General features: G+C 38.1%; 1 protein-coding gene across 1 annotated transcript in view; it reads right to left on the bottom strand.

Moving 5' to 3' along the window:
* ATG14 (autophagy related 14) overlaps window positions 1–24,436 on the bottom strand; it is a 79,639-nt gene that overhangs the window by 43,023 nt on the left and 12,180 nt on the right. The window contains exon 2 of the mRNA XM_001368883.3: window positions 1,484–1,546. Coding sequence (XP_001368920.1) covers window positions 1,484–1,546 — 63 coding nt within the window. The remainder of the gene's footprint in view (window positions 1–1,483; window positions 1,547–24,436) is intronic.

Below are 24,436 nucleotides of genomic sequence, written 5' to 3' on the forward strand. Positions count from 1 at the left end.
GTGTTTTGCTTGGTGTTCCTCAATCCTCCTCTGTTTCATTTGCTCTTTGTTCATTGCCTGGACAGAAGCTGTCGATTGTAATTTCTTTTTTCTTTTTCTGTTGTTTGCTCACATTTGCCCCTTCTTTGCCTCCCTGTAGTTGCCTGTAGTCTTGCTCCTCTCATTATGTGCTGGATCTGTGGGTTTGGGCTTTTCTGTCCTTAAGAGACTTCTTCTCTGCTGTGCTAATTGGTCAGGTTGAGTCCTGATGTCAGATCTTCCCTAGCTGTCAGCAGAAGCTGAAAAGGAGCTGGGCTTCCCACCTTGTTTTTAAAGTGTTCTGTAGTAGTTGTAGCCTTCACTCTTGGAGTTTGATCAGCAAGGCTCTCAGAGCAGTTCATGGGGGAGGGGTTTTGGAGCTTGAGCTTCCCTGCACTCTGAAGGCTTGATAAGATTAACCAGGGCAGAGTTGATCTTGCAGAGCTGGATGTGCCTTGAGGTCAAAACCGGGGGTGGGGGTGGGGGGAGCTGCCCAATATGGAGTGTCTCAGCCACGATTGGGCTGCCTTCTCGCTACCAGTGTTCAAAGCCCTGAGCCTGGCATAGCTTTGCCCACAAGGTACTTCCTCCAGACTAGTGCCCTTGCCCACCCAGAGACTCCACTGCTGGACACTCAGTACTGTAGGTGGGGGAGGGGTCCTGGGACCTTCCTTCTTCCTTTCCCTTAAACCTGAGTGTTCTCAAATTCAGGCTTTTTGGGGGTGTACCTTTTAAGCTGAATCCAGCAGGAGGATTCCTTAGCTCTGTCCTGTTGTTAGATTTGGTTTTCAGTCCCCTAGAAGCATTTTGTTTTTAATTGGTGAGGAAGGGTTGAGGAGGAGTTAACTTTCACAGCCTCTAAGCCACCATCTTGACTCTGCCTCAGACTCGGGGATTCTTAACGATTTTCTGTGGCATAGATCCCTTCAGCAAACTGATGAAACCTATGGATCCCTTCTCAGAACAATGCTTTTAAATGCATAAAATAAAATATAAAGGATTGTAACGGAAACTATTTATCTTGAAATAGTTATGAAAGAAATAAAAATTATACCAGGACTGCAAATTAAGAACTCTTTGTAAACTAATTTAACTGAAGACAAGGATTTACTACATAGGATATTAGTGCAAGAAAAGACTGGAAAAAATGGTTGTGATGATTAACTTTCCATAAATGGATCTTACTTTACCCCAAAATCATTCAGAGCTCTATTAAACATAATGCAATAAATATGATCCCAAAATTTCCTAGCTCTTTCTCCAAATCTGAATCTTTAGATTTAGAGAGCCCCAACACACACATATTTGGGAAAAGGTTGAGAGAAAAGCTCTTCACATATAAATATATGTGACAACCACCACCACCACATACAAAAGGTGTGCCTGAATATCATGTTACACAAATAGATAAAAGCATGGTATTGGGCCAAATAGCAAACAAGTATTCTGCAAATAAGCAACTTACTCTTTTCGGAATTCATCCTGCTTGCTTTTAAGATGGTTTAACCTTTCCTTCTTGTCTATAAACCTATGAGAAATAAAAAAAAATAATAGTTCTAGTTTATATTTATATTTTTCAAGTTGAATAAAGAAATATTAATTTTAAGAGCTGATAATCTCAGCTGTTTACATCTTAGAAAACTTCACTTTATAAAAAGTAACTAAACTTGTTACAATCTGATCCACAAAGTACTACTAACATATAAGTTCAATATTTTCTGTTCAAAAAAGATTTCTTAAGTTCAAAACAATTTTTAATTGAATTGGTTTCTATGGTAGACACAATCTGACTCTAACCTACTTCTCAAGAGTTGCATTTTTGCCAATCATGTACTCTACATTTCAGCCTCAGTGACCTATCTTCTGTTCCCCAAAGTCAACAGAGATGGAGACAAAATTTCTTCCTCAACTCCACCTCTTAGAAGCCTTCATTTCTTTCAAGGCTCAATTCAGCCATGTTTTCTAATCCTTTTGTATTCTTATGTTTCTCAAAAGACCTTGTGTTTACTTACTTGTATACAAGTATCTCTACTTGGTTCAGGGACCTGCTTTTTGTTTTTGCCTTTGTTTCCCTGGTACTTTATACAAAGCAAGCATCTAATAAATGTTTGTTAGACTGAACTCCTGATACTGTCCCTTTAGTGATTCAAAATTATTCTCTTTTAAATTTTTTTGTTTAATTTAATTTAATTTTGTCAATTATTCTTTGTCATTATTTTGTCATTATTCTTTGGTTACAAGGATCATATTCTTTCCCTCCCTCCCCTACCCCCATCCTTCCCGTAGCCGACATGCAATTCCACTGGGTATTACATGTGTCCTTGATCAGAACCTATTTCCATGTTGTTGATGTTTGCACTAGGATGATCATTTAGAGTCTACATCCCCAATCATGTCCCCATCGACCCATGTAATCAAGCAGTTGTTTTTCTTAGGTGTTTTTCCTCTGAATGTAGATAGTGTGGATAGTGTTCTTTCTCATAGATCCCTTCAAGTTTTTCAGGATTACTCAATTGCCACTAATGGAGAAGTCCATTATATTCGATCAAAATTATTCTTTTGCTGTGACAACCTACTGCACCTTGCTTTCCTCTAATTGTTTTTTCTGTACTTGTACAACTCAGGTGTCCTCACCATTGAAAATGAATCAACAGAGACCAACCCTCTGTCATAACCAGCACTTTAATACTTATCCTAGATTAGTCAACAATGCAATATTCAATTACCATAGGTTCATTCCTTAATGCCATGAGCTGATTTTTGTAGGAGTTGGGATATGTGTTGACTCATCTTGCTCCACATTCTATAAAATGACTGCACCTACAGTCACCACTTTGAAACACCTCAGTCAGAATAGTCAGCCCTAACCTAGCTGTGCCTAGCAATTTTCCAGTTGGCTAATGTAGGCCTAGTCTCAACCAATAAGCATTGATTAAAAGCTTTCTGTGCCAGACATTGTGCTAAATGTTGAATATTTATATAGCACCTTTCAAATCTTTTAAGGTTTGAAAAGCAATTTACATGTTATTTCATTTGAGCCACAAGAGGACCCTATAAAATAGGTGCTGCTATTTCCATTTTACAGATGGGATAACAGGCTAAGAAATTAAATGGCTTGCCCAGGATAGAAGCATCTGAGTTAGGATTTGGACTCAGGTCTTCCTGACTCCAGGTTCAGAGTTCTATCCACTTCACCACCAACTGCTGTCTCCTTAATGCCAGTCCCATATCACCCAACTGCCTACTGAATTATGGGGTTACAAAAAGGGACAAAAGGCAGTCCCTGCCCTCAAAGAACTGGTAATATAAGTGGGAAACAACAAATAAGTTATATACAGGGTAAATAGAAAATAATTAACAAAGGAATGGCAGTGGAGTTGAGGAAGGTTTCCTGTAAAAGGTGGGATTTTAGTTGGGACTTAAATGAAGCCAGACAGGTCAATAGTCAGAGCAGAGAAGGGTGAATGTTCCAGGCACAGGGGCAGCCACAAAGAATGCCCACTGCTGAGACATGGAGTGCCTTGTTTAAGTAATAGTCAAGAGGCCAGTGCCACTAGATCAAAGAGTATTTGTTGGGGGACTTGCAAGGAGATTGGAAAGGTAGGGGGGGTTATGAAGGGCTTTGAATGCCAAACAGAACATCTGGTATTTGTTCCTGGAGACAACTAGAGGATGGACTGGAATGAGGAAGAGACTTGAGGTAGGTAGTATTAGAGTAGAGAAGGGGGTTTATTCAAGAGAGGTTGTAAAGCTGAAATCCACAGACCTCGGAAATAGTTTCAATATGGGTATGAGAGTTAGTGAGGAGTCCAAGATGAATTACCGATTTCTAGCTTGAGGAATTGTGTAAAATTGAGATTTGAACTCTGGACTTCAATCCCCACAAGCCCTTTGCTCCACTTCCCCAAAATGCTTTGTAATCTCACGGAATTCTGAGGTGGCCAAGATCGAGGAAGGATTTAAGCTGGTGGCAAAGGTTTTTGGCTCTCTTTTTGGACTTCCTTTTGGAGCAGACGTGGCTCTTTCCATAATGTAGGTGAGGTCTTGTCTAGGCCTCTGGCCTTATCCTGTATTCTCTTTAATCCTTAATCTTTAATAAACCTCTAAAAAAATAATACTCCTTGCAGAGAGAAACTAATTTCTACCTGCCTCGGTCTCCCCTAAATTTTAATATTTACAGTTGGGAGGATGGTAATATTAATATGGAAGGTGGCAAAAGAGGAAGATTTAGAGGGAAAGATGAATTCTTGCTTGGACATGATGAGTTTAAGATATCTCCAACATTTAAGATGCAGTTTGAGATGTCTCCAAAGGCACCTGTGTGGGCTTGTAGGTCAGTAAAGAGGCTGGAGCAAGAAAGATATCTGAGAATTATCAGCATGGAGACAGCAATTCAATCCATGAAGTGATGAGATCAAGTGAAGTATTACAGAAGAAGGAGAGAAGAGAGCTCAGGATATAATCCATATAAATTTAGAAGGTATAATCTGGAAGAGCATCCAGCAAAGGAGACAGAGGAGTGGTTCAGGGAAGGAGGAAAACCAGGAGAGTAGTGTCCTGAAAACCTAGACAAGAAATTATCATGGAGAGAATGATTAACAGTACCAACTGCTACAGAAAGTTGAAGGAAAATGAGGATTAAAGAAGGCCATTGGATTTGGCAACTTAAAAAAAAAAAGAGTAACTTTGGAGAGAACAGTTTTGGTGGAATGATGGGGTTGGAAGCCAGATCATAAGGTGCTGAAAAGAGAGTGAGGAGAAAAAGTGGAGGTACCTATTGTAGCTAGCCTTTCTAAGTTTAGGCAGAGGAAAAAGGAGATAGATAGCAGGGAGAGAAGGATCAACTGGATTGGTTTTTTCCCCTCAAGTGAGACATGAGCATGTTTGTAGGCAGTAGGAAATGAGCAATCTGCTAGAGATGGGATAGAATGGGATCATCTGAACAAGGAGAGGAGGTTAGCTTTGGTAAGGAGCAAGGTCACTTTATCATATGAAATAGAGACGATGAGGGAAATAAAAGACAGAAGGCATCTGAGTTACAGAAGTTCCCAATTTACCTGTCTGACTTTATTAAGTCACTCTCTCTTAGGTACATTTGATTTCAGCCTAACTGGCCTCTTACTTTTTCTTCCTACATGACAGTATCTCTCACATCTCTGTGTTTTGTCAGTATACCCAAGGCCAAGCAAAACACCAGGCACAAAGTAGGTGCTTAAATAAGTGAGTGCTTGTTTCCTTGTATCTCAGAACTTGGTAACCCTGGGATAATAGCATTGGACTCCTGGCTGCTCCATATTAATGATCTTTTACACTAATTCTCTGGAATTCAACTTTGACTGACACTACAGTCTAATTAAAACTACCCTGCACTTATGCATTGCTTTCTGAGTCACCATCTTCAACTCTGATTCTTCTAGTAATGTAGTATTTCATGACTTGCAGCTATATAATGCAAACAATAGGATACTACTATTAATACAAGATAAGAAAGGCAGAGTCAAGACAGCAGAATAGCAGGAAGAAAACAACACAATGAGTCATTTTTCTAGCTCAGGATGGCATAAAGAGAGATGTTTGGCCATTAGGGATAGGTTCTGGCCAGGAACAAGCACAGGGAGAGGCTATGCATCAGGTCAAGTGGAGAACCCAATATCATACCTGGGTATAGTCAGGAAGAGGTGACAAATGGAAGTTTTTTAACCCACTACCCAGTTCTAGGACACAGATCCAGGGTAGACTGACAAAACCTGTACCTAGGGGTGGAATTCCTGAGGTGGGAATTGTAGAAAGCCCTGGGCAATATACTGAGATAGGTCAAAGTCAGAAGCAAGCAATGATAGTGTGGGTCAGGCTCCAAGAGCAGAGTGGAGACTCAGTTCCAGCTTCTACTCCAGTCTGAAGCCTGTTGAGGGAAAAACTAGAGCAGGAATCCCAGACTAAATGAGAGCTTTCAGTTCCATCACTCTGAAGCAGCAGAGCTTCCCAAATGATTAACAGAGGCTGAGTCCAGCAAGTAATCTGCTGTTTCTTAGACCCCAAATGAGGTCAGGAATTTGCAGTGCTCAGACCAGGGGGGCAGCAACAGATTTTTGCCCTGGATTAGGCCACTCTAGGAATACTGAAAGCTTGCAGATTCCCAATTTAAACTATCCCTAAGATTGTGGAAAAACATAACATTCAATACACCAAGAAAGCAGCAGCAGGATGATCACTCCAGATCTTCCCTCATACTCCCTGAAGTATGCAGATATTGGTTCTAACATAACTATGAAGTCAGGGAGTAGGCTAGAAGAATGAGCAAAACAACAACAACAAAAAAGAATTTAACTATAAAAGCCATTATGAAAATAGGAATACTCAAGACACAAACTCAAATGAGAATGCTCCCCCAAATACATACAAACAAAGCCTCAAAGAGGGAAAAAAACAGCTTTGGCACAAATTCTATTAAAATTCAGGAAAGAGAAAGCAAGAGTTAGAGAAAAATTAAAAAAAATGTTTTTAATCAATGAAATGAGTGCTGGAGGAAAAAAATGAGAACTATGGAGAAAAGTAGAAAAGGAACAGCTTGGCAAAAGAGATTCAAAACCTCATCTATCTAAGCAACAAATTCTCTCAAAATTAAACCAAATAGAAGTCAATGACACCACCAGTCAATAATAATTATTGTCAAAAGAGGTAACATAGAAGAAAAATTCTTAGTATCTCAGAAAAATCACTGACCTGGAAAAGATATTGAGGGGAAAATAGTTTAAAATAGCTATCTGCCATAACAACAACAACAAAAAAAGTCTACGTATTATTCTTCAAGAAATCTTTTTAAAAAGCTGGCCAAATCTTTTAAAACCACAAGGCAAAGTATTAATAGAAAGAATTCACTGGTCACTTCCTGAAAGAAACTCCAAAATAGAAACTCCCAGGAATATCACTATGAAAATCCAGAACTTCCAAGGCAAAGAAAAAATACCATTATCAGTCACAATGGATTCAAGTACTGAGATGTTGTCAGGACCACACATGATTTAGCAGTCCCTCCTATAAAGGAATGGAAAGCTTGGAATACCCTATTCCAGAAGGCAAAGGGCATAGTTTTCCTGACAGGAAAACTTACCCAACAAAAGTGGGTATAACCCACTCTTCTACCTTAGAACCAACACACAGTATTGATTCTAAGATGAAGGGTAAGGATTAAAAAAAAAAAAGTAGGTATAATCCTGTAGAGTAAAAATGGATTTTTAATGAAACAGAGGACTCCCTAGCATTCCTGATATAAAAACAAGTGCTATGTAGAAACTCTGAAGTTCAAATGTGGGATTTATGAGAAACATAAAAAGGTAAACATGAATAAACAATCTAAGGGGCTAAAGAAGGATTAAATCCTTTATTAAAATATGAAGAGATGATAACATGTTTCTTTCCCAATCTTATTTACTATCAGGGGTTATATATATATATATATATATATATATATATATATATATATATATATATATACACACACACACACATATATATATGTATATATATATATATACTCTAGAAAAGAGTTGGAAATGGTTCTATTTAATTTTGATAAAATTAAGAGAAGAATGGAAAGAGGGAAAGAGAACTATGGTGGGTGTGAGGGAGGAAAAGAAAGTTAAGGAAAACTATCTTACACAATTGGGGGGGGGGGCGCAGCTCAGAAAGACATCAATACAAATAGAGGTAAGGGGAAGAGCAAGAAAGTGGCAAACACTTCAATCTCATTCTCATCCAAACTAGTGATGGAAGGGAGAATACACATATACAATGAATACAAAATATACATATTAAAAAATGGTTATAGAAATACTTTTGCCTCAAAAGGGAAGTAGAAGGGAGAAGGGAGTATTCAAAGGAGGATAAATTAGGGGAATTATTGGTCCTAAGCAAAATATATTCTAAGAACGTACATAAATATTTAAGGCTTTTTTTGAGATGGCAAAAAAACGGTAATCTGATGGCGTGTCCTTTAACTTTCAGAGGGCTGAACAAATTACAGTACATAAATGTAATGGAATGCCACTGTGATGTAAGAAATGATGAAGGGGATATTTTCAGAGAAAGTTGGAAGACCTGTATGAACTGATGCAGACTGAAGACCTTAGAACATGGATGCATGAGAGCCTTGAGTCATTCATTTCATTATAGGTGCAATGGGTCTCTCTGTGGAAAGGCTGCTGGGCTAGACATCTTCTATCTACCCTAAAGCAACTATTTATCTGTGCTAGCACAAGGAAAATTCCATATCCTGCTGCTGGTCCGATCTCCCTAATAGAGAGATATGGAGTCATCCTGGATTCTTCACTATTTCTTATCCTTAATATCCAATCTGTTACCAAGGCCTATCAATTACTTGCCTTCTCATTAGGTAGGGGAAAGGCTATAGGGAGAAAATTTGGAACTTAAAACTAAAAAAAAAAATAAAGTTAATGAATAAAAGTTTCCAAATGGGGATGGAGGGTAAGGAAGGGAAAGAACACTGACTGAAAAAAATGGCTAATTTTATTAAAAAGAAGGGCTTTAATATGACCAGTTCTCATAAGAATTATAAACTATTATATAAAAGACTGCTCCAAGAACCAGGAGAATATTGTACAGAAACTGATATACTGTGGTACAATTGAATATAATGGACTTCTCTACTAGCAGCAATGCAATGATCCAGGACATTTTTGAAGGACTTATGAGAAAGAACACTACCCACATTCAGAGGAAAATCTGTGGGAGTAGAAACACAGAAGAAAAACAACTGCTTGATCACAAGTGTCAATGGGGATATGATTGGGATTATTAATAATATGGAAATAGGTCTTGACCAAAGACACATATAAAACCCAGTGGAATTGTGTGTCGGATATGGGAGGGGATTGGGTGGAGGGGAGGGAAAGAACATTATTTTTGTAATCCTGGAAAAATGCTCTAAATTAATCAATTAAAAAAAAAAGGATTGTTCCAAGCAACTAATAAGACAAATGGAATATTAAAACTAACAATAGGCAAAAATAAAGGATGGGAAGGCAACATTAGAAGAATTATTCAAAGAAAGGCACTTTATTTAATATATTGTTGGTAGAACTCTGAATTGGTCCAACAATTTTGGAAAGTAATTTGGATTTGTTATAGGAGGTTACCAAGGAGTTGTCTTAAATTCAAGAATAGAAGAGTGGTATAAATGATTGACCAAGCAAGGATTAGAGCCATGATGGCGAACCTATGACATGAGTGTCAGCACTGACATTTTCAATGACACACAGCTGCATGTGGGCTCAGTGAGCCTCAGGCCTGAGAGCTACCGTGCACCCTCAGCTGTGGCCATGCCCTGGCCTGAGGGAGAGGGGGCTGAGTGGTGGAAGGCAAGCGCCAGGCAGCTGGGGTGCGTGGGGCTCCCATGGGGCAGGGAGGAGGAGTGTGAGTGGGCAGTTAAATAATATCAAAACCAACAAAAGAAACATTGACAGATGAAGTTAGTAGCACTTGCTTGGGCTGGCAGTGCACAAAATACTAACCTTCAATTGAAAATTTAGCCAATGAAATCCAGCAACAAAAAAGTCACTAATAGGCAGGTTAAAGAATCCCCCCCCCCCAATAATATCAAGCCCAACAAAAGAAACTGACTGATAGATGAACAAAGAAATCACTAAGCAGTAAGTTAAATAATTAGTTTTTGGTTTATTAATTACAGCTATATATTACAACTATACATTTTTGTTATTTAAACTATAAATATCATGAAATTGTGTTTTTTTTCTCTAAGTGACACACCACCCGAGTTATGCTTGTTTTTTTGGTGAATTTTGACACCCAAGTTCAAAAGGTTGCCCATCACTGGATTAGAAAGTAAGATTGCTTAGCTTGCAAAGATATAGTTGTCAAACACAGGTCAAAGATATATACTGATAGTCCTACTTTGGGGTCATACAATCCCACTCCCAGGCATGTTTTCCTTCCCTACCCAACTTGTGTCCCTCCAAAGATGTGATGTTGGTACCCTTGAGGAACCTGTCAAGTGTGAGAAGCCATCAAGCCTTCTGTGTTGATTCTTTCATGTGCCTACGTGGGTAGTAGATATTACACCATCAATGCAAAACTCTTATTATGCTTTAATTAAAGAAACCTTTTTCCTTTAGCTGCTGACATTTCAAGGCCTATGGTCCAAGACTAGTCTCTAGATGGTTAGAATTTCTTGCCACAGCTAATTATATTTCACCTGATAATTTGGGTCATGAATGGCCATCCTATAATCCTAATCATCTTTATTAACATGCAAAACTGGACCTCTACTCTTGGTCAAAACACAGTATGTTGTGTTAGTTGCTGGGTACAATATTCTAAACAAAATCTTACTATTACTAAGTTTATTACTAATATTCCTTCTGCTGCTGCAAATTAGCCTTAAAAAAAATCCATTAATCCAGGGTTCTAAATTATCTATACTAGATCTTAGGAGAGATATAGCTTGGTTTCTTCCCTTCCTGGGTTACCCAAATCAACAAATTTATCTCCTAAATGTAATCAGACTCAATGGTACCCCTTCCACAACCGCCCTAGGTCTAATAACTAAATTAGCCCTGTATTTGACCATGCAACTAGGACAGAAACTTTGAAATTGAGTGATATCTCCTGAATAATTCAGGGTGTCACCTCCTGCCAATAAAAGGTATTGCCTGACAGATTCAGTCCTATGGCTCCCAATTATATTCATCAAAGAGAGAGGATTCTTTGTTAAGAATTATGCCCAAGTAGAACTATTCCCTCCTGCCTCCACCCTGGCATTCTTGAGGCAGCCATTCAAGGATCTTTGTGATTCTGTCCTTTTTTGAGTCAGCTGCCTATGTTTCAAGTTGGATCCTGGGGCCACTCCCTTGAACATTTCAGGTACCTGGAATAGTGCAGCAGGACTTCAAAAATAACGTCTAAGCATATATAAATTCAAAGGAGTAGAAATACAAGCATATCATATATATATATATATATATATATATATATATATATATATATATATCCCTCCCGCTTTTTTAAATGTAGTGTTCCACTGAGCACCAAAGAATGTCTGCTGATATTAACAGTAAAATGTTACTTAAAAAAAAAACCCAACAGTAAAATAAGACATTTGCATGTCTTCTGACATAATTAGAGAAATCTGCTGTGAAAGTTAGACTAGGGATGTAGAGGAACATAAAAATTGTTCTATAGAGCCTGTCTCAAAAGTCACACAATGACCAAACCAAAGGTACAATGGGAAAAGATTCCCCTCAGCTGTATTTGATTCTAGTTAAGTGCCATAAATACTTTTTCAAATAGTCAATGCATATACCCAAATTTCACAAATTTGAGAAATATTATAGTTAGATTCATAGTTTAATAGGTAGGAAACTTTCCTTTGTTCATAATGGAAACTGAGAATGGGGAAAGTATTGTAATTTGCTTTTATAGGACCACTGTTCCCAAATTTTCCAGGAATCTACACATTTTCCTGTAATTAATATCTGGAGATGCAGGCAGTACTTCCTGAAGAAAATTCTTCTTAACTTCTCTTAAAAGATTATGTACTCATAAGCATAAATAATTTTACCTGAATTAAAACTGAGATCAAATCAAAATTATAATTCCAAAAGATTCCATCTCACACAGAAAGTTTCACTGCTTAACTTAAACCAGTGTACAATTATTTTTCAAGTTAACATTAATGCCGGCAAGTTCTTAGTTGTAGAATAATATATGGCAATCACTGAAAATATACATCTTTTGTACTCATTTAGTTTATATTCATAAGATCTCTTCTGAAAAATGTGCTCTTTTTCTTTCTCTCCAATTTAACACACTCTAAAGTTGCAAATATCAATGGTTGAAACTAATTATCATTTAAAAAAGTAACATTCAGAACTTTAAAAAGAAAATCAACACATGAAAGTTTATGCTCTGACTCATTATAAGGCTAGTCAAAGTTGCATAATGTTTCTGAGGTTACAGGGGCTCTATAAATCTACTTCTCAAGGGGAAATCTTAAACCAGGAAATGATGATTGAAACTCAAAAGTGTTGATACTTAATATTAGTCCTGGTGATCTGGGGCACCTGGCAAGGTGTTTTCCTTATAGGACTTAGCACTATCACCCTCTCAATGATCTGGGCCATAAATTCTAGGCCTGTGAGTATATCTTCATGTGCACCATCTATGTCTACTAGTAACTGAAAAATTTATACAAAAAAGTGGGAGCATGCTCTACTGTTTCTTTACTCTAACCTATTTCTCAATACGATATGACTAGCAAATAGAATGAGAAACTATGGAATATAAAAATCATTTTCAATTTTTGCCAATTTGCCAAGAAATACCTTAGAAGGTATATTTGCCTTGTAAGATGTCCTGCTATCGAGTCAAACTTATAAATTGCTATGTCATCCTCTCATATGGCAGGTAGAGGAGAGCCTTGGTATCATAGGGGGATTTCAGTAAGAAAGGAAATTTTTCAGCAGGCTAATATTTAATTAAACCAACTTACAAAAATCTTTGTAGCCTTCCTTAATATAAATTCTCAGTCTGAAGCTTTAAAAAATAAAGCCAAAAAAGCCAATTTCCTAATCAGACTCCATTTTTTTAGATTAAAGATTCAGACACCTGTTCCCATGCATATTTCTGAAGAAGTTAATGTTTTTCTCTCTCACTGAGTTGATACAATCATGTTTTCAGAGAACTTCTTAGTTCTCAAGGTCTCTGCCCTTCTACTAAAACCAGGCTAACTCTTGAAACCATGAATTACAGTATCTATGAGCATTAAACTGTGACTAGGCCAAAGAAACCAAAAACCAAAGAAAAAGGACCTATATGTACAAAAATATTCATAGCAACTTTTTTTGTTATAGCAAAGAATTGAAAATTAAAGGACTGCTGATCAAATGAGAAATAGACGAATAAATTATGATAATTATATTGTGATCATGATAATTATAAATGTATAATATTGTAGGTGTAAAAATAAGTAAATATTAGTATTTAAAAATATATAGGAATTTTAATAATAAATTAAAAGAGAGAGAAAAGAAAAAAAGTTCTTTCAGTCAAGTGAGCAGAGCAAAAGAACCAGAGACTCACACCTGCAGCACTTTACCAAAAGCACAAGCTCTAAAAAAAGAAGCCTGCATGGGTCTTGGCCAAATTCATCTCCCAAGCATCCTTATGTAAAATGAGGACATAACTTAAAAGGATGCTGGGAATGTAGCTCAGGTGTGGCAAATTTTCCAACTGTACAATATACAGATTTAGAAAAACCTGGGAAGACATATGAACTGATGTAAAGTGAACAGAATCTGGAGAACAATTTTAAAAATAACAACAAGATGAAGAAAACCAATTCTGAAAGACTTAAAAACAGAGTACTGTTGATGAAGCATACTACTTACCTCCAGAGAAAGAGGGGATGGGATACAAGATGCAGAATGAGACAAATATTCTCAGACATGCCTAATGCAGGAATTTGTTTTGCTTGACTATGCATACTTGTAACAAGCTTTTCTTTTCAAATGGGCCAGGCAAAGGTGGAACAGAATCTGGGATTATGGTTGAGTTTAAAAAAGAGAGAAGGGAACAGAAGGAATCACAGACAAACAGGAAAATTGTGATAGTTACATGTTGAATTTATTATACATTTTAAAAGAAAAGTAAGATCTACACAGTAAGATATTCACATCTTTAGGCATCATCCTCTCCTGTTCTACAATGTTTCTGGAGAATACCCTTTATTGTGTATTCATTAAATTTAAAATAAAAAAATAATAAAGAAAACTTCCAGGGAAGTTATAGTTAAAAATAATAAAATAAAACATCTTGCAAGCCAGTAAGCAATTAGAAAACATCTTGGAATATGATTTTCTGAAAGGCAAAAGATAATAGCTTACAACAAAGAATATCTGGTAAAATGGAATACAGTACTATAAGGAGAAAAAATGTATCTTTAATGGAGGACAACTCTCTGGCATTCTGAGAATAATCTTGGAAACAGAAACATAAAAAGAAAAAGATAAATACATTTGAGCAACTGGAACAGGTAAAAGGATAAAGTGCTTAGATTCATAGAGGAACAAGGGACCCTTCAGAATTCCATTTTCTTCAATGAGGATAGTTAAAAAAGACAAAGGGCAATGGAGGTGAGATGGGGAAAATTTCATTTGATTGATTTTAAGAGGGAAGAAAAAAGGATTTATTGGGAAAGAAATGAGGAAGAGAGACTTCCGGTCAAGATGGCGGTGTAGAAGCAGCGAAAGTTCAGACCTCCGAAACCCTTCCCTACCGATCGCAAACAAAGTGCTCCTAGGCCACTGAAATTCAAGCTGAACAACAGGATAGACCTGGGGAAACCTCCTCCTGGACCTGGATCAAAAGGTACCGCACCCCAAAAGCCAGAACCCTAGATCACTCAGATCTAAGGGGTAGACAGAAAGAAGGTCCCAGGACCCATCCCCCCCAACCCAGAGTGCTGAGCCCAAGGCAGCAGCGGGAACCTCAGGGCTCTGAGGACTCACCTTGAAAGCAACCCGAGCCAGTCTCCGGAGTGCCCAACACAGACGGCAGGGAAGCATAGAAAGAAGGGGGAAGCCTGTGGCCTCCTGGCTGGGTTCTTCCCTCTGGGTCTCGGGGGAGGTCCCAGCTTCAGGGCACCAGCTGAGCCCAATCCCATCGGGAGCCCTCAGAGCTACTGAAAGGACAGAGGGCTCAGGGCTGGCAAAGGGGTGGCTCTGAAGAGCCTACCTTGAAAGTAACCCGGGCCAGTTTCTGGGCACTCAACACAGACTGAGGAAGAGGAGGTTGCTGCTTTTCTCTTTCTTCTTTTTTGGCTCCGGGATCATTCGGCCCACACTACCTGAACCTAATCCCATCAGGAGCCATCAGAGTCCAGGCAAGCCACTACCCCTCCCCCCTTAGAGAGCAGGGTCTTCTGAAAGAACCAGTTGAACCTAATCCCATCAGGAGCCCTTAGAGCTGCTGAGAGGACAGAAAACTCAGGGCTGGCAAGGGGGGTGCTCCGGGGAGCTTGCCTTGAAAGTAACTCGGCCAGTCTCTGGGCACTCAACACAGGCTGTGGAAGAGGAGGTGGCTGCTTTTTTTTTTCCCTTCCCTTTTTTGGCTCTGGGATCTTTCAGCCCACATCACCTGAACCTAATCTCATCAGGAGCCCTCAGAGTCCAGGCAAGCCACAACCCCTCCCCCCTTAGAGAGCTGGGTCTTCTGAAAAAACAGAAACCTAGAGGCGAAGTCAAGATGGCAGCCTAGAAGGAGCATAGACCTGGCAGCCTGGCTAGAGCTTTAGAGATCCTCCATATCTGCTCCAGCCGTCCAGGAAGTTTAAAACTCAGAATAAACCCATCCCAAATAAGCTGAACTCAATCCCATCAAAAGTCTCCAGAACACAGGGAAGCCCAGGCTCCCCATCCATCCTCACTGACTGCTGAACTTTAAGCCAATCAAAAGCCTCCAGAGGACAGGAAAGCTCAAACCCCCAACAACCCTCCCTCAGAGATTACACCAAGAGATCCTCTGTTAAAGCTCCAAGAGGGGAGACTGATAGAAGTCCCTAAAAAACAAAAAAATGAGAGGAACAAGAGCACAGACAAATACAGGGAGGAAAGAAGGGGTGAATTTGAACAAACAACAGAAACAGAAGAAAGAAACTACAATAGACAGCTACTACTCACCAAATGGAACAGAGGGGGAGAGATCAGCAAACGATAAACCAGAAATCCCAGCGAATTGGATACAGGCTGTGGAAGAACTCAAAACACAGCTAAGAGAGGCTGAAGACAATTGGGAAAAGAACTTAAAAATTAAGATAAGTCATCTGGAAACAGAGGCACTTGAACTAAAACAAGAAAATAGTGTCCTGAAAGCCAAAATCATCCAGCTGGAAAATGAGGCAAAGGAGATGAAAGATGAAGCAAAGGAGATGAAAGACGAGATAAAGAGGATGAAAGACAATCTTCAAAGAAACTCAGACCAGAAGGAAAAAGACGACCAAAAAGCCAAAGATGAAATCCAATCTTTAAGAACCCGAGTAAAACAACTAGAATCAAGTGACCTCACAAGGCAGCAGGACACTATAAGACAAAACAAAAAGAATGAAAAAATTGAGGAAAATGTGAAGCATCTCATTCACAAAACAGACGATTTAGAAAATCGTTCAAGAAGAGACAATTTAAGAATAATTGGACTACCAGAAGACCACGACAAAAGAAAAAGCCTGGACATAATACTAGAGGAAATTATCCAGGAAAACTGTCCCGAAATCCTAGAACAAGAGGGGAAAGTGGAGATTGAAAGAATCCACAGATCACCCCCTGTTTTTAATCCCCAACTGACAACACCAAGAAATGTTATAGCCAAATTCAAAAACAATCAGATAAAAGAACAGGTATTACAAGCTGCCAAAAAGAAACCATTCAGATACCATGGAAACATGGTGAGGATAACACAGGATCTTTCTGCATCCACACTGAAGGACCGAAAGGCATGGAATATGATATTCCGGAAAGCAAGGGAACTAGGCCTACAGCCAAGAATAAAATACCCATCAAAACTGACTATATTCTTACAGGGGAAAGTATGGTCATTTAACACAACAGAGGAATTCCAAGCATTCATAAATAAAAGACCAGACCTGAACAGAAAATTTGAAGTCCAACCACAGAATTCAAGAGAATCATCAAAAGGTAATTAAAAAAGAGGGGAAAAACAACAACAACAACAAAGGTTTTTTTTTAAGAGACTCAATAAGTTAAAATGATATGTATCCCTATAAGAAAAGAGGTCATTGGCAACTCTTAAAAACTGTTGCTATCACCTAAGCAGCTAGAAGAACTACACTCAGAGGGAAGGGACAAACTGTATAGGATGAAAGGACAAGACATAAATAGGTATATAGAGATATGCATGCATAAATACATATACATGTGTATGTATATATATATATATATATATACATGACTAAAGCTAAAAAAGAAAAGAGGTTATGACTAAAAGAAATGGGAAAAGAAACAAATGGGGGTAAATTTATATGTCACAAAGAAGCTCATGGCGGGAGGGGGGAGAACATCGATACACTGGAAGGGTAAAGAGGTCGGAGATAGGAAATATTCAACTCTTACGTACTTTGAAACTGACCCAAAGAGGGAAGAACAATCCAATCCATTGGGGAAGAGAATAGATTTGCGCCCTATAGAGGAGTAGAAGGGTAAAAAACAGACTGGTGGGGAGGGAAGCAGTACAAGGGAGGGAGAGGGTGGGGGGGGAATTTTTAAAAAGACTACAGGGGAAAATAAGGGAGGGAACTAGAAGGGAGGGGGGTAGAAAGGGAAATACAAGGGGGACTGATTTAAAGTAAATCACTGGACTAAAAGCTAGAGCTGAAGAAGAAAGGTTAGAATTAGGGAAGGATATCAAAATGCCAGGGAGTCCACAAGTGACAGTCATAACATTGAACGTAAATGGGATGAACTCACCCATAAAACGTAAACAAATAGAAGAATGGATTAGAATCCAAAACCCTACCATATGTTGTCTCCAAGAAACACACATGAGGCGGGTAGACACCCACAAGGTCAGAATTAAAGGATGGAGTAAGACCTTCTGGGCCTCAAGTGACAGAAAGAAGGCAGGAGTGGCAATCATGATATCTGATAAAGCCAAAGCAAAAATAGACCTGATCAAAAGGGATAGGGAAGGTTATTATATTTTGTTAAAAGGGACTTTAGATAATGAGGAAATATCACTAATCAACATATATGCACCAAATAATATAGCACCCAAATTTCTAATGGAGAAACTAGGAGAATTGAAGGAAGAAATAGACAGTAAAACCATATTAGTGGGAGACTTAAACCAACCATTATCAAATTTAGATAAATCAAATCAAAAAATAAATAAGAAAGAGGTAAAAGAAGTGAATGAAATCTTAGAAAAATTAGAATTAATAGACATATGGAGAAAAATAAATAGGGATAAAAAGGAATACACCTTCTTCTCAGCACCACATGGCACATTCACAAAGATTGACCATACATTAGGTCACAGAAACATGGCACACAAATGCAGAAAAGCAGAAATAATAAATGCAGCCTTTTCAGACCACAAGGCAATAAAAATAACGATCAGTAATGGTACATGGAAAACCAAATCAAAAACTAATTGGAAACTAAACAATATGATACTCCAAAATCGTTTAGTTAGAGAAGAAATCATAGAAACAATTAATAATTTCATCGAGGAAAATGACAATGGCGAAACATCCTTTCAAACCTTTTGGGATGCAGCCAAAGCAGTAATCAGAGGTAAATTCATATCCCTGAGTGCATATATTAACAAACTAGGGAGAGCAGAGATCAATCAATTGGAAATGCAAATAAAAAAACTCGAAAGTGACCAAATTAAAAACCCCCAGCAGAAAACCAAACTAGAAATCCTAAAAATTAAGGGAGAAATTAATAAAATTGAAAGTGATAGAACTATTGATTTAATAAATAAGACAAGAAGCTGGTACTTTGAAAAAACAAACAAAATAGACAAAGTACTGGTCAATCTAATTAAAAAAAGGAAGGAAGAAAAGCAAATTAACAGCATCAAAGATGAAAAGGGGGACATCACCTCTGAGGAAGAGGAAATTAAGGCAATCATTAGAAATTACTTTGCCCAATTATATGGCAATAAATATACCAATTTAAGTGATATGGATGAATATATACAAAAATACAAACTGCCTAGACTAACAGAAGAGGAAATAGAATTCTTAAATAATCCCATATCAGAAAATGAAATCCACCAAGCCATCAAAGAACTTCCTAAGAAAAAATCCCCAGGGCCTGATGGATTCACCAGTGAATTCTATCAAACATTCAGAGAACAGTTAATCCCAATACTATACAAACTATTTGACATAATAAGCAAAGAGGGAGTTCTACCAAACTCCTTTTATGACACAAACATGGTACTGATTCCAAAACCAGGCAGGTCAAAAACAGAGAAAGAAAACTATAGACCAATCTCCCTAATGAATATAGATGCAAAAATCTTAAATAGGATACTAGCAAAAAGACTTCAGCAAGTGATCAGAAGGGTCACCCACCATGATCAAGTAGGATTTATACCAGGGATGCAGGGCTGGTTCAATATTAGGAAAACCATCCACATAATTGACCACATTAACAAGCAAACCAACAAGAACCACATGATTATCTCAATAGATGCAGAAAAAGCCTTTGATAAAATACAACACCCATTCCTATTAAAAACACTAGAAAGCATAGGAATAGAAGGGTCATTCCTAAAAATAATAAACAGTATATATCTAAAACCATCAGCTAATATCATTTGCAATGGGGATAAACTAGATGCATTCCCAATAAGATCAGGAGTGAAACAAGGATGCCCATTATCACCTCTATTATTTGACATCGTACTAGAAACACTAGCAGTAGCAATTAGAGAAGAAAAAGAAATTGAAGGCATCAAAATAGGCAAGGAGGAGACCAAGTTATCACTTTTTGCAGATGACATGATGGTCTACTTAAAGAATCCTAGAGATTCAACCAAAAAGCTAATTGAAATAATCAACAACTTTAGCAAAGTTGCAGGATACAAAATAAACCCACATAAGTCATCAACTTTTCTATATATCTCCAACACAGCTCAGCAGCAAAAACTAGAAAGAGAAATCCCATTCAAAATCACCTTAGACAAAATAAAATACCCAGGAATCTACCTCCCAAGACAAACACAGGAACTATATGAACACAACTACAAAACACTCGCCACACAACTAAAACTAGACTTGAGCAATTGGAAAAACATTAACTGCTCATGGGTAGGACGAGCCAACATAATAAAAATGACTATCCTGCCCAAACTTATTTATCTATTTAGTGCCATACCCATGGAACTCCCAAAAAATTTCTTTACTGATTTGGAAAAAAGCATAACAAAGTTCATTTGGAATAACAAAAGATCAAGGATATCCAGGGAAATAATGAAAAAAAACACTAATGAGGGGGGCCTAGCAGTCCCAGACCTCAAACTATATTACAAAGCAGCAGTCATCAAAACAATTTGGTACTGGCTAAGAGACAGAAAGGAGGATCAGTGGAATAGACTGGGGGAAAGCGACCTCAGCCAGATAGTATACGATAAACCCAAAGATCCCAGGTCTTGGGACAAAAATTCACTATTTGATAAGAACTGCTGGGAAAATTGGAAGACAGTGTGGGAGAGATTAGGAATTGATCAACACCTCACACCCTACACCAAGATAAATTCAAAATGGGTGAAAGACTTAAACATAAAGAAGGAAACCATAAGTAAATTGGGTAAACACAGAATAGTATACATGTCAGACCTTTGGGAAGGGAAAGACTTTAAAACCAAGCAAGACATAGAGAGAATCACAAAATGTAAAATAAATAATTTCGACTACATCAAATTAAAAGGCTTTTGTACAAACAAAAGCAATGTAACTAAAATCAGAAGGAAAACAACAAGTTGGGAAAAAATCTTCATAAAAACCTCTGACAAAGGTTTAATTACTCAAATTTATAAAGAGCTAAATCAATTGTACAAAAAATCAAGCCATTCCCCAATTGATAAATGGGCAAGGGACATGGATAGACAGTTTTCAGATAAAGAAATCAAAATTATTAATAAGCACATGAAGAAGTGCTCCACATCTCTTATAATCAGAGAGATGCAAATCAAAACAACTCTGAGGTATCACCTCACACCTAGCAGATTGGCTAACATGACAGTTATGGAAAGTAATGAATGCTGGAGGGGGTGTGGCAAAGTAGGGACATTAATTCATTGCTGGTGGAGCTGTGAACTGATCCAACCATTCTGGAGGGCAATTTGGAACTATGCCCAAAGGGCGACAAAAGAATGTCTACCCTTTGATCCAGCCATAGCACTGCTGGGTTTGTACCCCAAAGAGATAATGGACAAAAAGACTTGTACAAAAATATTCATAGCTGCGCTCTTTGTGGTGGCCAAAAATTGGAAAATGAGGGGATGCCCATCAATTGGGGAATGGCTGAACAAATTGTGGTATCTGTTGGTGATGGAATACTATTGTGCTCAAAGGAATAATAAAGTGGAGGATTTCCATGTGAACTGGAACAACCTCCAGGAAGTGATGCAGAGCGAGAGGAGCAGAACCAGGAGAACATTGTACACAGAGACAAACACACTGTGGTATCATCGAACGTAATGGACTTCTCCATTAGTGGTGGTGTAATGTCCCTGCACAATCTGCAGGGATCAAGGAGAAAAAAACACTATCCAAAAGCAGAGGACAAACTGAGGGAATAGAAACACCAAGGAAAAGCAACTGCCTGACTACAATGGCTGAGGGGACATGACAGAGGAAAGACTCGGAGCGAACACTCTGATGCAAATACTAACAACATGGCAATGGGTTCAAGTCAAGAACACATATGATACCAGTGGAATCACACGTCGGCCACGGGGGGGGGGGGGGTGGGAGGGAGGAAAAGAAAATGATCTTTGTCTTTAATGAAAAATGCATGGAAATGATCAAATAAAATACTATAAAATTAAAAAAATAAATAAAAAAAAATAAATAAAAAAAAAAGAAGAAATGAGGAAGAATTGATTTCTCAAAATTGTATTATCCAAGAAGTGGATTATATGAAGGTAAGCTCATAAACTTCACTATTATTTGAACTAGAACAAAGGAAAGCTAACTACATCAGAGAAAGCCTGTTATAGAAACATATTAAATTTAACTGGGAAACACTTCCCCCTCCTCAGGGACCTGTAGTTATGAAAGGGAATAGTCACAAGCAAAACAAATTTCAACTTGAAAGGCAGAAGTTTTAAATTGGGGGGTGGGTTGAGGTGAGTAGGGAGGGCAGATTTAAAAGGAAAGGATGAAAAGGGTAAGACCTAGTAATTAGAGCCTGGGTTATTTCAAGAAAGAAGGTAATACAAAAGAAGGAACAAAATTCACCATTTATAGATTAATTATATTCATATGCCTTCTCTTTTACTACCTCCTTTTGAATAAAGAGGAGAAATAGATGCTAAAAAAGAGGAAATACACAAATTATATTCATATATCCATAAAAATGGAAGGTAGCAAAATGGATTAGAAAGTAAAATCAAACAGTATGTTATTTACAAGAAATAAAATTCCTGGTCACTTCCAAACTATGCTAACTCTACTCCAGCATTTATTTCTTTTGGAAAACAGACTCTATTTCTGGGATTCTAGAGACTTATGAGTATTTGTACTATCTTGGTCAGAACTTAGGCCACTGCCAACTTACTGGACATTCCCCAAAAGGCTGTCATGGATACCTCTACCTGTACCACCCCTTCCTACTGACTTCATGTGTTGTCTTCCCATATTCATATGTGAGCTTCTTAAGAGCGGAGACTATCTTGCTTGCTCTTTTTTTATACAGAGAGAGAGAGTACTTAAAATACACTGTCAGGGACATAGGAAGGGCTTAACAAATGCCTTTTTGCTCATTCATTTACTCATAGTTGTAAGATTAAAAATTAATATACATTAACTCCAAGTATTATTGTTTATAAGATTTATAATAACTTGAAGTAGAAAAAGTGATAGCCTGAGTGAAGAGCAGTTTCCTGGACTGCAAAAGTGAGAGAAGAGAGTGAGAGGGTGGAGTTACACAAAATTTTATCTACACAACATAAAGATGTAACTTGGGGACTAAAGGAAAGGGATTCTGGGAAATGTAGTTCAAAGGTACAAAATTCTAATCACACATAGTCTAAACAAAGACTCACATAGAGTAAAAATGAAGTATCAGACTAGAATTTAGCACGCCTCAGATGAATTTCAAAAAACAAGAGAATCAAATGTGAGAAACAATATAGTATAGTGGATAGGACTCTAGACCTTTAGTTAGAAGGATGTGGTTTCAAATCCCAGGTCTGGGCAAGTCATTTAACCACCTCAAGATTCAGTCTCCTCAATACTGGGTGACCTATAAGATTCCCTTAAGCTTTAAATCTATTAACTTATAATCTTAGGGCATCATAAAGATATAAACATCATGAAAAGAGATAAGCAGAGAAAGAACATTATGCTTCAAGGCACTAAACATAATGAAATCATTATCAGTTACTTTAGATCAGGGATGGTGAACCTATGGAACAGGTGCCAAAGAAGGCACACAGAGTGCTCTCTGTGGGCATGTGGGCATGCGGCCACCCCCCCCCCCACCCTTTCCCAGAGTTCATTACTAGCAAGGCAAAGGGACTTGGGCAGAGCTGCTCCCTTACCCTTCTCCACTGTGCCTGTTAACAATTTTTCACATCCCATGCCCTCTGCCCAGCAGCCCAATGGGAATGCACATGGGGTAAAATGGGAAGCTCACAGGTAGCAGAGCTAGAGGGGAGCAGAAAGCTCAGACTATTCCCTTCCCCCTCTCTATACTCATTCCTTACTTTGCCCACCCCTCTGCCCAGCAGCCCAATGGGAGTGCTTCCTTCTTCCCCTGTGTAGGAGGGGGTGGGGCATACCCAGCATGTGGGAGGGAGGGGCATGGCACATGGTCTGGGGAGTAGAGTAGGGATGGGGCCTGGCACTTGGTCTCTAAAAGGTTTGCCATCACTGCTTTAGATTAATGCACCAAGAAACAGAGATCATCTAGGTACTGATGGGCATAGTTAATAGTTTTTAAGGGAAAATTTCTCTCTTGAAACACTTATTAACAAAAAAAAGATCAATGAAATGGGAAAGCAACTAAAAAACTGGAAAAACAATAAATCAAAAACACACTAATTAATAAAAAAATTAGGAGCTAAGTGTGAGATGTTGATCCAAACCTAATCTCTTCCATACTGTCTTCCAATTTTCCCAGCAGTTTTTATCAAAAAGTGTTTTGGTCCCCAAAACTGGGATCTTTGGATTTATCATAGACTGTCTTGTTGAGATCACTTACCCCAAGTCTATTCCACTGATCCTCCTTTCTGTCTCTTAGACAGTACCAAATTATTTTGATGACCACTGCTTTATAGTATAGTTTGAGGTCTGGGACTGCAAAGCCTCCTTCCTTGGGATTTTTTTTTCATGATTTCCCTGGATATCCTTGATCTTTTGTTCTTCCAAATGAACTTTTATGTTTTTTTCTAATTCAGTAAAAAAGTTTTTTGGTAGTTCAATGGGTATGGCACTAAATAAGTAAATTAATATGGGTAGGATGGTCATTTTTATTATGTTAGCTTGTCCTACCCATGAGCAATCAATGTTTTTCCAATTGTTTAGATCTAGTTTTAATTGTGTGGAGAGTGTTTTGTAGTTGTGTTCATATAGTTCCTGTGTTTGTCTCGGCAGATAGATTCCCAAGTATTTTATATTGTCTTGGGTGAG

The sequence above is a fragment of the Monodelphis domestica genome, chromosome 1 (assembly GCF_027887165.1).
Source record: "Monodelphis domestica isolate mMonDom1 chromosome 1, mMonDom1.pri, whole genome shotgun sequence".
Lineage (NCBI taxonomy): Eukaryota > Metazoa > Chordata > Mammalia > Didelphimorphia > Didelphidae > Monodelphis > Monodelphis domestica.